General features: G+C 39.3%; 1 protein-coding gene across 3 annotated transcripts in view; it reads left to right on the forward strand.

The window, feature by feature from the left end:
- The window catches only part of KIAA1549 (KIAA1549 ortholog), a 141,251-nt gene that overhangs the window by 106,178 nt on the left and 19,088 nt on the right, over positions 1-15,985 (forward strand). For all 3 annotated transcript variants that reach the window (XM_035561598.2, XM_050714041.1, XM_050714050.1), the window contains exons 11-12: positions 6,063-6,265; positions 9,218-9,339. In XM_035561598.2, coding sequence (XP_035417491.1) covers positions 6,063-6,265; positions 9,218-9,339 — 325 coding nt within the window. The remainder of the gene's footprint in view (positions 1-6,062; positions 6,266-9,217; positions 9,340-15,985) is intronic.

The raw sequence follows: 15,985 nt of genomic DNA on the forward strand, positions 1-15,985 counted from the left end.
CATAAACCAACCAGGAGCAATCAGTGATCTCTCTAAACATTTCCCAGTGATGCTTAAGATATTTTAAAGGCCGAGAAAGAATTTGTGCTTATGGCACAAGTTGGTTTCATCATATATTTTATATTTTATAGGCAAATTTGTGTGCAGAGCACAAAAAGACCTTGAAATACAAATGGGTTTTCTCTCAGTATTTTCAGGGAGGCAATAAAAAATGAACTCTTCTGTATGATCTTCTAATGTGGTTTTTTTTTGATCAACAAGGAGTTATTGTGCCTTGATTCAGATGTGCATTGTTGTTGTTGAATTGCATATATAATTTGTATGCATACTTTCCAGACAGTACATGGCTGTGATGCAAAATGATTTTATGTTGAAGGGGAGCAATATAAGCAAAAGATGGAGCATATATACATATGTGCATAACGGATGGGAATGATATGAAAAGAATGAGCTGAATAGGAAGATGAGACTGAATGAGAAAGGTGAACAGACCGCAGTATTTCTAAATTCTTATTTATTGGTAAATTGATAGGTATTTTAAGTATCTGAAGGAATAGTTACTGCAGACAATATGGATGAATGATTGCTGTTGGAGGAAATAGTAGTCCATACCTTGGATAGAGTAGTATAAGCAGAGTTTAAAAAAAAAAAAAAAGTTAAAATTAAAAAGACTCTAGCAAGCAATGCAAATAATTGTAATTACTGATGCACCATGAGAGTAATGCAATTACTGCACACACTGAATTCACACTACCCTATGGTATAGTGCCCTGGGAATACAGAGAAGCATTTGGTGTTGTGAATCTCTGATTGTAGAAGGAAGTTTGCGATGTTTAATAGCTTTAAACAACACTAGATCAGACTGCTTTTTTACATCTTCAACCCCTATTAGTGTTAAGAACATTGATTCTCACTGCCTTGCTGCATTTAAATAGTAGATTTGAAAACATTTTTTTCTGTAGTTTCTTTATCCCGTCATTTTTGAAACGTTCCATGTGCTTGTATTTTAGTAAGGTCATAAGTCATTGGACTTCTTTACAGGCATTCCAGTCCTGTTCATATATTATATGCCAACACTCACATTCTATTTTTGAAATCATGCTTAGTGTCTTTGTTTCCTTAGAAATGTATTTTAACAGCCTCTGCTCAGTGCTTCTATCTCTACAAGGAACAAAGTAATCTTGTAGGAGAAAATCAATAGAAAATTGTCTCGGTGTATTCTTCATTTTATGTCCGAATTCAAATGCTGCTGCTACTCCAGACAAACAAACAAACATTAAAAACAAAACAAAAAAAAACACAAACAAAAACAAAAAAAAAAAAAACACACATGGCTTTAATTAGAGGAACTACAAGAAGAAAAGTGAGTAAAGCGTATTTCTTCTCTACTGCTTTCTGCTGAAATTATTCACTGACCTGTATGTGTAGTCTTTGCTTTCTTGATAAAACAGATTGTTGACATTTGCGGTGTGTATCTGGATCTAGGAAAGCAATATCTTGGCAGCAATATCTTTCTGTATTTTGAACAGTACTGAAACTATTAGCAGTTTTCAAGCAGTAAGCCTTGACCAAGGTGCACAGACTTTGTAGGCTTCTGTAGAAACTATTTGATTGTTCTGTGAACTGAGCTCCAAATTTTTCTTTCGTTTGGTATCTAGCAACACAATTAAAACAGTGTCTTGACTTGCAAATTTAAAATCATCTTCCCCTTGGATTTCAGCAGGCACTGCATTTTTATTGTTGTACAATGCCTTAATAATGCATTAGCTCAGACATGTTCGCTTTAGTGGTAACCTTCAGAGTTGTTTATTTTTTCCCTTTCACAAATGTATAAAAATACGTCAAATGAAATCCTTCTGTAACAACTTACATTTAAAGCAAGAGATCTCTGCTAGTACTGGTTTTGTGCAGTCTTAAGCACTTGAGTAAGTAAAGGCACTTGAGACTGATAAAAAGAGGTTCAGTTTCAGCACCTGTGCAGATAGCAGTGCTGGCACTTCTTGAAAAGAGATTGTATTCCTTCCGTGGTGGCGATTAATTTATGAGTAGTAGATGACTGATCCACAAGTGGTGTTCTGACTACCTGTGCTAGGATGAGCAGAGGTTGTCCAGGATGTTATACTCTACAACTGGATGTAAAGGAAAAGAAGAAAAACGTGGCAGGTGGCATGCCATTGTTAAGAAAATGTCGGAAACATTTTCAGCCTGGAACAGCACTGTTCATTCATTCCACTGAGTCCCAGTGATCTGACTGTCCAGTCTTGTAGAAAGCAGAGTCGTCACACTTGTCACTGAAAATATAGTTTTTGGTTAGTATCAGTTCTCAGTTAGTCATAATGTTGCCATGGTCTAATGTAGACCATGAAGTGTAGATTTTTTTAAGATGAAGTGGGTTTCTATTGGCATTGTTTCTGCATTAGTAATCATGTTGACATTTCTACTTCTCAAGTGTTAGTTGTTATTTTAAAAAAACAATAAAAAAACACTCTATATCTACTTATGAAGCGAGGACCATCATTTATATTATCATATTTATATTTATATTTCATATTTATATTTATATTATCAGGTATCATGTATCATATTTTATATAGGTGTTTTTTCACACTGCGTTTTTGTAATTCAAGTTTTTCATACATATGCATATACACATGTGCATACAGTCTTTCATACTGTTCATATATTGGTTGGAGCTGGTAGTGCCAACTTCAGTTTTTTTAGTAGGAAGTATCTAGAAATATTTAGCTGTACAGGGCTTTACAAGACTTTGAAACATTCAGGCATAAGATTTTCATTCCAGTCTCAGTTTCATAATGATTTTAAGAAGATAAGAGCTTGTTCTTTCAAAGAACAAGGTTAATAGAAAAAAAATGGACAAAACACTATTAAAAACAGTTCTGGAGAAGCTTTAGCATATGTTCTCAGCCTTTGAGGGTGCAAGGTAAGAAAGGAATTAAGACCAGGGGATTGTTTCGTGTGAAGGAGATGTTTTTGCTGATTCAATTTGTAGAGAATTGCCCATTTTTGACTAAGCATTTGGGAAAATGTTTGCATGCGATTGACAGAGACTTGTTAGTAGTTTACCAAGTAAATTCTCATAAGATTCCACCTGCTCTGTGCATATAAGCTCTGGAGCCGTACCTTAAAAACTAGAGTGTTTTTTCTCTGTTGCTGTATGTGGAGGTTGTTTGGAGGTGAGGTGAAGGAAGGAGGACCAGCGAGGCTCATGCTGCTGGACAGTGTAAATTGGAACTGGCAGCTGGCAGGCAGAGGGAGAGAGGGGCAAGAAGGTGGGATGGAGGGACTGATTCTGCCTGGCAAGGAAGGATGAGATCAGATGAGGATGAGGAGTTAACCTGGCTGCAGCCTTAGGAAGATAGAGCCACAGGTTCTGCGGTGTCTGGGGAGAGCTTTTCTTGAGGCTTTGGATAGAAGAGGTGACACCTGACTCTTGCCAGTCCTCTGCCAGCAAGTATCCATGCAGTCCACTGGCAAAATCTCAGTCACCCTAGCTGCAGATGTAATAGAAGAATACATCCTTTCTCTTCTTGCATCCGTCCTTCATTCACTACATGTTTACCAACTTTTGCATAAAATGAGATGGGTGTCCTGGTTCTACAAATAATGTTCTTACCTTCTGGCCAGCTTTGACCAGTAGCAGAAACCCCAGCCTATGACAATGATTCGGCAGGGTGGGAGAGAGCAAGAGGGATCCTATGGAATAAATGAATTTATATTTAACACAATGAATTTATATTTAACACAAGTCTCTACTGCAATGCCTATGCATGAGAGGATTCAGGTGTTGATTGTTCAGACGATCTTACCTGTCTTGCAGTGTGAGTGCTTACCTTTGCAATACTAACAGCATTTTAATACAACTTCTATGTGGTCTGTCTGCAGATAAGTATGTGTGCATACATATGCTGTGATGTATGTACACATACCCATAAATATATGCGTTTCCATAACAGTGCTTAGACAAAAGTTTGTTAGACTGCAACAAGGAATTGGACAATTCAGTCAAAGTTAAAAGGTTAAAAATGTCTATTTTTACACATTGCTTTACTTCCCAAGGGTTTAAAAATGAGTACATTAGAGTTAAGTCTAAGGTACGTTGAAATGCATGCTTGAGAGGCAGCAATCTTAATAAAGCCATACTAATACTTCCAATATAACTGGAATGTTTGTCCTTTTAGTCATCCCTGCCCACCTGACCCATCATGCCGTTACAAAAGGAGGGGTAACTTTGCAGGTCAGTTTGAGGGTGCTTAAGAAAGGGGTTTTTGTGCAAGAATTGTGCCCAGCATGTGGCGAAGTCTCATCATCTGTAGACCTAAGGGGGCTTGGAGCAGGGGACAGGAATGTAGCGAAACACATGAAGTGGTAGTTGGTGATCAGTAGCAGGATTGTATAGGCACAAGTGTGCAGTGTGAAAGGATTAGAAGAAGGAAAACTGTTGAAGTGTTTCAAAGGGAGGATGTCATACACAGGAATGTCTTCTAACATCATAAAGACATCAGAGGTGGAGGTGGGGTAACTGAGGGGAAGACCCAAGTAATCAAAGTGCTTCAAGCCAGCACAGTAATTCTGACAGTGGAAATGAAAAGTTCTACCTCAGAATTATTTTAAAAATAAGACATGGAGTTATGAGATCTCAGAAAAAAAGGAAAAATTGAGTTTTTTGATGACTTCTGGTATGAACTCCAAAACCTCAACCCTTCAGATATTCGATTTAACAGGAGGGCTTTTATTGCCATCTACTGGTCTAAATAGGCAGTTTGCTCTTCTACCACAACCGTTCTAAGAACCATTTGGAAAATGTTTTGCTTACTGAAAAAATATTTTGGAGAGATTGTTTCAGTATATTCCTTAGGCAAGCTTATCTTTGGCATGGTATCAGACAAGTCAGTAGTTAGCTGTGTTGGCACGCCAAGCTTTATGAAAGGGGGTTCGTTTAAACATCTGGAACCTGACGCACCCATAAACACACTCCAACATATGCTTCACTTTGGAAGAAGTCAGCTCTAGGAACACAGAGGGTTTTGTGCGTATGCTGTGTGGTGCGTGTGTATGCTTGCACTTTGAAAACTGGAGTTGTCAAGATTTCTTTCCAGTTTTAACTTCCAAACTACTTAAGAATTGAGTGGGACTCAAAGAAAAGCTTTGTCTTAATTAGTTTCTCAGAATTTCTGATTACTTCAAAGCCCCCAAAATTTGTAGGAGAGCTCAAAACTTGTAGGCTTGATTCAGTTAAGTCTGAATCAAGTCATCAACAATGTGAGAGTAACTATTTTAAAAATAGTTATGAAAGTGGAGGGTCTGATTCTGTGTCTTCTCAAGCAAGACACTCATAGAAACCATGGCCACCTAGTAAGATCTCTAGGATGAATGTTTAAATTCTCTAAACTGGAAAGCCTTTTGTATATTTTTCTGTCTACTCAGTATGAAGTTCCTAAGAGCTGGATTTGGAATACTTTTCTGGAGGCATCCATGCTGGCTGAAAACTCATTGCCAGGCTGCCCTATAACTCAGATCTATACGTTTTTCTCCCCTCAGATGAACTAGCTGTCTGTGTGAACACTTCCAGACCTCCTGCAGGTTTGGGGTGTTCAAAATGAGGAATATCAGCAACAATATATTATTCAAATTATTTAAACTACCTTTGATCATTGTGACTGAAACAGATAGAAAGGTGACCTGTCAATGGTAACCGTTTCAGTTGGTATGTGGGTGTCTACAGCCTTCCACCCTCAATTACACAAGAAACTTCCCACACAATGATTAAATCTGAAGAAATAGCTGAAAAAAGGAGATGCAGAAGCAACATTTTTTTCATGAAATGTACTGATTTAGGGTTTTAAGCTATCATCTACTGAAGTAAGATGACAGAATTATGAGGTTTTTTTTTTTCTTTTCCCTACAGCTCTCTTATGTTCACTTCTGAGCCTACTATATCCTAACCTTCCTACTAATAGCAGTTTTTTACGGATCTTAACCAAAGCTTTTGTATTCATTGTCATTCATTGTTGGTTTTTTTGTTTGTCTTTATTCTCTCACAGCTACAAGCCCCAAGTGTGAAAGGCTTTGATTTTGCTAAGCAGCATCTGGGCCAGCACAATAAAGATGATGTCCTGATTATCCATGAGCCAGCTCCTTTACCAGGACCTGTTAAGGACACTACCCCATCTGAAAATGGAGATGTGCCCAGCCCCAAGTCCAAGACTTCCTCAAAACCTTCAAAGACTGTCCGACACAGAGGGAGGTCAGTTCATAGAGAAAAAACAAACTGTGGAAGATGACTGCTGTTTACTATACTTTTAGGGCAAATTTAGTCGACAGAACTCTGTTCCAGAGCTCCAGGACCTGCATTTTCTACTCATCTATCTTTGTCCCAGCTTATGTTTATCATGAGATTGTGAGAATTTGGTGTCTATATTTCTCTTAATGGCAACATGTCCAGTTGAGAGGGGTGCTTAGGTCACAACTGGGTTGGTTAAAGTCAATTTATTAGTAGTGTACTGGAAACACAAAGTGTGCGCTTTCTGATATGTTCTCTTTGTAGTCATCCCTAGCTAGAAAGGATTGCATTTTTAGGATAGGAGCTGTAACAGCTTAGCAGTAAAGAAGGATATGTGCACTGAAAAAAAAAAAAAAAAAAGGCTAAGTGAGAAGGCAATAGGTAGGAAAGAAGTGGAGCCCTGAGGAGAGGTGTGCTATGGTGACTCACAAAAAGCTCCACAATGAAGAGCTCGTCTCTGCTTCACTTTCCAGTAATTCTTCTTCCTCACCCTCCATTTCATATTTTTGCATTCCTTTGTCTGCAGCTCTGCACCCCCTGCGCTTTTACTTACATGCTATTCCACTGTGGGAGAAAAACAAAGGCAGTGCTGAATGAGTTTAGAGAGAAACTAATGGTGGTTCTTCCTGAGGTGCAGGTCTGTGGCACAGTTTGCTCCTCACCTCAACCAGTGCTTCCTCGAAAGCCCCAGTTGCCCTAAGGTCCTGGCTTCATCTTCCCCACATAAGTTTCATACAGCTCAGTTTCCACCTTCCAAGGTGCTGAATGGATCTTCCTAACTCCATATAGGCTTTGCAAGAAATGGACTACCAGTGGCACAGTGGAAGGAGGATAACATTGGAAAATAATGGAAAAAAAGTTTAGCTAACTTGTTTTGGTGTAGCTTAAATAAATACAAATCAAAAGGACAACTGTTTCTGTATTTCGTTGTAAAATCTCAAAAGTGGCTTAAGACAGAGACGATAATGAGGGGGGTGGGAAAGCGTCTATGTTCATATACATATGAGTATAAGAAACAAATTTAAACTTGAGGTTGTTACTGTATTTCATCTAGAATAATTAAGAAAATGAAGTAGGGAAAATTTTCAGAAGCCAACATTTTAATGCTTCCCCTGAAGACAATAATAAATTGATGATCAAATATGGAACAAAGGTATTTTTTTAAAGTCTCTAAATTCAAACACTTTAAACTGATTTCAAAAAAGAATTTTCCGCCCCTCCCTTATTCACCCTTAAGAGCAAACCTCTCTTTAGGCTTAACTATGGAGGTGTTATCATCATCTCCATTACGTACTGACATAACCATCTCAGCTTTAGTTTTAAAACACTTATTTCCTGAGGGAGAATTTGAAATTTGAAAGATAGTGTGCTGTATTGTTTTTAGCTGTTTTCTGTTTTGTAAGAAAATACAGAACTCACTTCATCACAGTGCAATTCAGGATTGTACACAGCATGCCAGTAAATACAGTGGTGATGTGAGTACACACTCCGTATCAGTAAAAGGCAGTGAACAAGAAAAACAGTCGGGATCAGAAAGCACAGCATCTCTAGTCCCCAGCTGAGAGTTGGACCTGGTTTTTGGCTTGAAAAGATACAGCTGCGTACTCTGCAGAACTTAAAAATGGCTGTCATGGGTTTGACACTATTGTATGTTCGTATGATACATTTATTGATAATTTAGATAGACTGAAGAAAGCATGAAGGAAAACCAGGCACAATGAGGTGAAACAAAGTCAGTAGCGTATCTGGAAACAGAACCCTTACACTGTTTGCTGAACCATGACAAAGATGATGGAGGAGAAAGCTCTACCCATCTATTCCACCTTAGAAAAGAGTAAAAGATGCAGTGGTGCAGATCTGTAAGCTCATTGAGAACCATTTCTCCTTTTATCCTTGCTAATATTTTTATTGGGATGTGACTTAATAATATTGCAGTACTGCAGAAAAAAAAATGAAATACAGCGTTTCGTTATCAGTAGAAAAATGGGGAGATGAATTCAGAACATTGCCTACTGAAAGCAGTAGATTTAACTTTCTATTAACTCGTCTGGGTGACTGTAGTTATCTTAGTTTGTCTGCTCTACGCTGGTTGACATTTAGCTGAGAGCTTCAGTTACTAGTGCTGATATACATCTAGCTCAAGCAAATCTTGCGCTTAACAAGGTTAATACACAGACTAGTGCACAGTTTAAGTAAATCAGTGAAGGAATAGACTATGAATGTTCACAAGATAAAATGATCACTAGAGAAACTATCACAAATGCTAATCCCACGTGAAAGACAGGCTTTGGTGCTAGCTGGGCAGTAGCGTATGCCCTATATTTTTGCTATTTTTATGCTATCTGAATAATTTCTTTAGGGAAAAGTCACATTTTTTTGGTATGTTTCTGAGATTGTATAATTTGTAGGTAACAAATGTTTTTAAGGCTCTAATGACTGCATGGGATAAATATGTATAAAAGTGGTGTTTGTTTAACCTGCCTTTATTTAAGTAGGCACGAAAATATGCACGTGGACTTGTAGCATTAGCAAGAGAACACCAAGTTAGCAAGTCTGAATATTAAAATAATTACATATGTAGTTTTCTTCTTGCTAATATAATTCCTTTCTGTGTGAAAAGTAAACTTGCTACTTACTCATGCAGTGTTTTCTTGAAGTTAATTTTAAAGGAAAGTTTAGTTAATAATCTTGTCATGTGTGAGTCATGTTGCAGTTGGTTTCACACGCAACAACAGTAGCATCATAGCAATGAATGTCTAAATATGATAATTTATTATAAATTTACTTATAAACAGTGGAAAATATTAGCAGTCTTCACAAGATATATTAACACAGGATTCTCTGCATGTGAGAACTGTATCCCATTACAAACTTATGTTACATGTTGTTTTGTTTGTTTTTTAATGTTTGTGGCAGAGTTTCACCATCAGATGCTGACTCCACAGCAAGTGAACAATCCAGCGGGAGAGAGACAGGAGAGGAAACTGCAAGACCATCAACTGCAAATGAGGGTAAACCACGCAGAGGAGTGAAGAAGGGTGAGTTACTCTTTTTAACTCGTGTACACTAGCAGTGGGTTACTCAGGTAGGTTGAAGAGTTACTCTAGTGATGTAACTCATATTCCACAACTAATTTTTCTGTTTTCTGATCTTTACTGACAATGTAACTGTCTGCAAGATTGTTACCAACATAGCCACTACAATTACACCTAAATGGAAAGATGTTTGCCAGGGTTATGTGGGAGAGTAGAGGAAAGAAGGTTCACTGCTGTTAAGCCCTTAAGTACAAAAGCTTGCTGGAATGAAAGGTATGTGTAGATCTTCAGTTTCAACAGAAGAAACTACACCAAAAGATCCCTTTGTCAAGATGCCTTCATGATTATGCTTTAGAAAGAGGAAAATCCACAGCTAATACATCAACAACAGCAAATTTTTTTTTTGTAAAGAACCATCTTTTTACCATGTAAAATGTCACTGTTTTCCTTGGAGGATCGATGAGATATATTCTGAGATATATTCAGTTCTCCATTTAAAAGTTGATGAAACACTGCAAGATGATTTTCATTTTATTAATTAAAATATCTTTTAAAATTATTTTCCTGTTTAAAAGTCTGTGGTTAACTGTGCCTACACAGAGTGTTGTTTTTGAGAGCTTTTTGGATTTTGATGACTTGATCCTTGCTTGAGCTTTTAGTTACCAGATCTTTGGTTTAAATTACAATGGCTTTCCTAGAGAAAATTTCAATACTGACAAAAGAAACTGGTGAACAAGATCTTTAATGTCCTCTCCAACCCAAACCATTCTATGATATCCCCATCTGTTCTTAATACATGTGGCCTTGTTAGCAGCAGAAACTAAGAAGAAAATACGTATTAGGAGCAGTCTCTTTTGGTATACTGAATGTGTTTCCACATGTTCTATGAAATACCAACTGAAATATAAAGATGACTACTGGGGAATGCAATGCCAGAGAAATTCAGATCATAGTAGATGTTCTTCAACTTATGCTCATGTTGAAGAAATGAGATTTAGAGGAATATGTAAGACAGTCACTTTATATAAAATGCTAGGCCTTAGCTGTTTAAATGGCAAGTTAGATAGTATCTGATTCTTAGATTTTGATAATGTGCACTACTCCTGGAAGAGCAATGGTGATGGACCAGGCTTTGCTCTATGATTGCAGTGTGCAAGACAAGGTGAAAGATGTGCTAATGTGACTAGAAAGTTAAACTTCCTAATAGATGTGTACATTCAGCAAGCAATGTACATTATGCAATTTATGAAAAGATACCGTACTGTTGGTATGTATATTTTCAGTGCCTTAGGTTTGCGCTACAGACCAGAAATCATACGTAAGTAAATACATAGAAAAACAATTATGTTATGACAGAGGTTATCTCAGGCCAGCTGATTGTTTTATGACGTGCTTCAGCCTATCTGACTTCAGTTCTTTTGCCCTGATTTAGTGCTGTCCTCTTTCATCTTACCTGGGGACTCCATTTTTGTCTCTCTATTTTTCATCTGCGTTAAAGACTTACATAAGGTTTAGCAAGTCCTTTTGCTGTGGAAATGTCATATATTACTGTGTCCAAATTATCTAACAAAGACAGCAAGAATGTTGTGTGGAAAATATCCTTTTTACCTATGATGCCTTTACTTGATTAAATATACTATTTCTTCGTCATCTGGTGCCTCTTGTTTGGTAATCACAGTATTTCTGGTATTCAGAAATGGTGATCATGGTACCAATGATTTGGTAATCATGCTATTTGTAGTGTTCAGAATTGGCCCCTCTGTAGAGGCCTACGTGTCGCTTAAATGACAGATCCAGCTCCCTTTTTGTGCAGCAGAGGCTTGGCAATTGGGTCCAAGTTCATGCATTTAATTCAAAAGTAAACACAACTATCTTACTGCTGTGTTTTTTTCCAGTTGCCATTCCAGCTGAATTATTTGTAATAATTACTGTGTTATCTCTTCTTTTTCCTTTATGTTGTCAGGAGCAAACAGAGTGGGTAAGTAACTAGAGCTGGTAGTTGAGTGTGAGTATGAATAGAGGTGTTGGGGTAGCTGTAATTATATCTTAAGCATGGAAGGATTTCTTGCCCGAGTCTAAAAGAACAAAATTGCTTGTGAGCTATTGATATATAGTTCTCGAAAACACAAATTATAGCGATACAATATAGGCACATTTTTCTAATTTCCTTCAAATTCTTTCAAATTATTGAGGAAAATACCCTCACTGTGAATGGAGGCAGCTGTTGGTCCTGAAACTTAGCTTGGTATAAACAAGCTACAGATATTGTTAGTTAGCCTCTTTACTGAAACAAACATGGGCTACTTGCAAAGAAGCTCAAGCATTTTTCTGTGAAATAGTGTTTCATTGGTCAGGACTGAGATGTAGTAAAGGTGTGACAGGAGAAAGCTGGCATTGTCTTTGATAGTGCATACCATATCCAGTGATAAATTAAGGACTGTGGTCTCTAACAGCAATTTCCATCTTACAGTATTAGGTGGGGATGGGTGTAAAGCTGGCTACGATACTTTGCATTGTTGGGTTTGTACTACAGACTAATGAGAGACATAATTTTCTGGGATGCAAATAAACTGTGTGAAGATCTGAAAGTGTGTAATATAGCATGATTCAAATACCAGTGGATCAGTGAGAGTCTGATTAGACTGACTTCTTGTGATTTTGGATTAAGCTTTATGCACCTTGGTTCTGTCTCCTGCCTTCCTCAGTCTCCCACTGAATTATTTTTCACTTGAAGACATAGCTTCCTACAGAGCAATTCATTTCCCTGACATCTCAGTTTAATTAGGAGTTTCAATCCAGGAAACATTGATCCTGACATGTGACCTATATGAACTAGTTGTTTAAACCTGTTTTGCCCATTATTTGGGATTCAATTCGTCTTCATTATTTGTCAACTTCAGCTGTCTAGTCCAAGATGGAAGTTTCAGATGGTGCAATCTACTAGCTGTATAAGGAGGATTTTCTAACTGTGAACTATAGCTTTATATAAATAATTTGAAATGAGAAATCATTCACTCTTTCAAAACTTTTAAAGGATCTAATTCGTGTATTGAGTTTGAAGCAGTCTCTCCTTTCATTGTGTTTGCAGCACTGTGCAGTTCCCAGTTTTCCAACATACTTTACTGTAATTCCATCTTGGTTTGTCTTTATAGGCACATGGAGTATACACAGATTGTATAAAGGCCAGGTGCAGCAGAGACATTTTTGTGTGCATCTCTTCTGCAAAAGAGAGTAGTGTTTAATGTTACTGTAGAGCCTTACCAAAATTTGATAGTGGAACTTTTGGACAGTTCTACAAAATAAAAGCAGTTTCAGCAAAGAGGCGTCTGCCAAGTGCTTGTTTATTTGTGCAAAATGGTAGATTATGAATGAAATGATAAAGGTTCAGAGTGGGTGCTTAGGGTAATTTAATATACTGGACCCTGCTACCCAAATTGTATGAAAATAAACATAACATTTTATGTTGGAGGTCAGTAAGTTTTGAGAACTACTGTTAGACTGTAAATGTTGGAAAAATGATAAATATGTGGGGAAAATGGGAAAGGAGGATGCGGAACTTCAGATTTCCATTGCACTCCACAATTACTCTGAGGGACTTGCACTAACTGCTTAATATATGTTGTGCCTCTGTGGGAGGCAATGTTTGCATGCTTCTAAGAAATGCATGAAGATGGGGCCCATTAGTGATTGTGGAGATGACAAATGGTAAAGATCATATAAATAGCCACAAAAGAGGGGTAGATATATTTCATTCAGGTTCTGTGCCTTGCAGAAAGTTTAGGGGACACATCTTGAGTGGAACTCTAACTTCTCTTTAAGGACACATGTATAGGAAAGTCTCACTTAGAAGTGATGCATTCAGTTTATAAACACGTATATTTGACAATGCATTGATCAAGTCTGAGAAATTTGAAAAACAAGAATTTTGATTAGTGTGTGGGCAGATTGTTTTCCAGCTGAAAGTAATGTAGCGTGAATATAATAGTGTACCATTCCTTCTGTCTCCTGATTCCTCTTTGTGCTAGGAGAGGGAAGTAAAGGAGCACAAAGTGCACATGGGAATTAGGGCTGAAGATGCACCTTGCTTCTGTTCTTTTCCGTAAAGAACAGAATGAAATTACCTAAAAACCAGTGTTAAAAATAAACCCAGGGCACAGGATAGGAGGTGCAGGGCAGTCCCTGTGGCTGAGGAGCAGCCTTTCTCTCTGGAAAGTCAAATGGCCCGGGGGAGACAGCCCCAGAAAAGGGGCCCTCAGCCCCCCCAACCCTCCTCCTTGTCCACATGAGGGCATCTTCCAGGCCGCTCCCAACACAGCCGCCTTTGGCCATGCATGGGCCACTCCATCACAGAGGCTTGCTGAGGTCACAGTGGCCACCACTGCCCCACCTTTGCTGCGGGCCCTATAAAACAGGACCCCTGCAGCTGGCCCACCACTCGCTGAGCATCTAGGCCCTCTGACTGCCAGCTTGTGCGGCAGGAGGAAGACTAGAAGAGCAAGGCAAGCAGCAGGCCTCCTTGGTGTGCGAGGACAGCGATGCAGTCCGGTGAAGCACCAAGAAGGAATGCACCTGACCAGAAGGAGATGTGTTGTGGGCGGAGGGATAGTGCCGGCGGCACAAGAGACACCAGTGCCCAATGGACCTCTGGCACCCAGCCCACAGACAGATACAGGCAGTATCATTGGCACCGCAATGATGCAGGGAACAGGCTGACCCCCTCAAACACCCAGTGACAGGGGGCCTGGGCCTTGCCATAGGAGCAACGGTGATGTGGGGCGAAGGCGGGAGCATCAGGCAGAGAGCCGCGGGGAGCAGAGGCGTCCCCATAGTCCGGAGCACAGTGTGGGACCCAGTAATGGCCGTAAACCAGATGGCACTGTCAGACCCATGCATGAAAATCAAGCCGACAGTGGCATGGGACTGGACGACCCCCTGGTTCAGCACCCTGGCCTGAGAACATTCCTGATGGAAGGCAACCCATTTGGGCAGTCCCGGGCAAGGACTGGCTTAGCCTTCTGCCCAGCACCGTGGAGCTCATGGAGCTGGATCCACCAGATGTGGAGGAATGGAAGGAAGTGGATCCGCCTCTGCCAGAACAGACCTGGGACTACCACGGCATGTCTTTGTGCTCTGCCATCCGAGAGCACCAACAGCATCGCAGGAATGCCCGACGAGCCCCCTACTCGTTGCTCAGGCTCCATCATAAGCATTAGCTTGGAGCCACCGAACACCACGGACATCCCACAGGCTTACCTGCAAGATGTCCTGGCAATAAACAGCTCTTGCCGATTCTCAGGGGTTGTGTGAGTGCTTCTTTTGGGGGGGAATGGGCTAAAGTTGCGCCAGGGGAGGTTTAGGTTGGATATTAGGAAAAACTTTACCAAAAGGGTTGTTAAGGATTGGAATGGGCTGCCCAGGGAAGTGGTTGAGTCACCATCCCTGGAGGTTTTTAAAAGATGTTTAGATGTACAGTTTACTGATATGGTTTGGTGGAGGACTTGTTAGTGTTAGGTCAGAGGTTGGACTAGGTGATCTTGGAGGTCTCTTCCAACCTAGGTGATTCTGTGATTCTATGAGCAAATAACCTCCTGTGGTCTTCTGCAGAAGATGATAGCATTCAGTCCTCTTCTGAACCCTATACTTCATTAGCAGCAAGTGTTGCCAATGCATCATAGCAGCGGCTGTTTTCTTTTCCTTCTATTCTGTTGGAGTTGAGTTAGGTTGATCATTAATTGAAAGTACATTTGTACTCTTTGTTCTGATTTGAATCTAAGAACCACAGCCTGTTACCAGAAGTCCATGCAAGGATGTGGGACCATGTCCCTCTACTCCACTGTGTTCATCCAGAGGAAGAGTCACAGACTGTAACCTCCGATTATATTTTGTGGAGGAAAACAGTTTAGTAATTTGAGAATTTGCAGTGTTACCATACAGGCAAGGTAAATTATTACTTTTCAAGTCTTCAGTAGTTTTTGCAAGCCCAATCCATGTAATGGTTCACATTGTAGGCGTAGCTCCAGAAAAAAAATACGTAAATATGTTTTATGTGCTTAACTGCAAACCACTGGGGTGATCCTACAGATTTCAAGTCTTTGAGGGAGGCAACCCATTCCTGCTGAAGTGATTAACTGTTTGCTGGACCAGGGCTGTAACTTTCAACATGTATTGGTCTCCATAATGTCATCTGGCGTTCATAGTTGAGTCCGTATGACCCCTTCAAAAAATTACAACATGGCAATTTTTGTACAGCTTGCACATTAGTATGTGCAATGTTTATCCTGTCACAAAGAAGAACACAGTGCTTTAAAAGCTTTAATCAGTAAAATATCTGTAAAATTCTTTGTGCTTTGTGTCATGTTTTAAGTCTTTTTTGTTTAGTTGATATATTGGTCCTATCATTTAATAACTGCATTTGCCATGTGACATCTCTTACTGCTCTGCTCTTTTAAACTCCATAGAGGAATTTGCATCTCCATAAGTACTGATAAGAGGAACCATTAGGAGTATGTACTTGAACAGCCTTTTATGGACCAAAGTGGATTGAGACTGAGGATTTGCAAATGCCAAGAGCTTGATTTACAGAAATAAAGAATGACAGCTCACCTTCTGGAAGTGTAGTGGGAAAATGTTTATACATTACAAACTACTG

Source organism: Cygnus atratus, chromosome 1, assembly GCF_013377495.2.
Source record: "Cygnus atratus isolate AKBS03 ecotype Queensland, Australia chromosome 1, CAtr_DNAZoo_HiC_assembly, whole genome shotgun sequence".
Taxonomy (NCBI): Eukaryota; Metazoa; Chordata; class Aves; order Anseriformes; family Anatidae; genus Cygnus; species Cygnus atratus.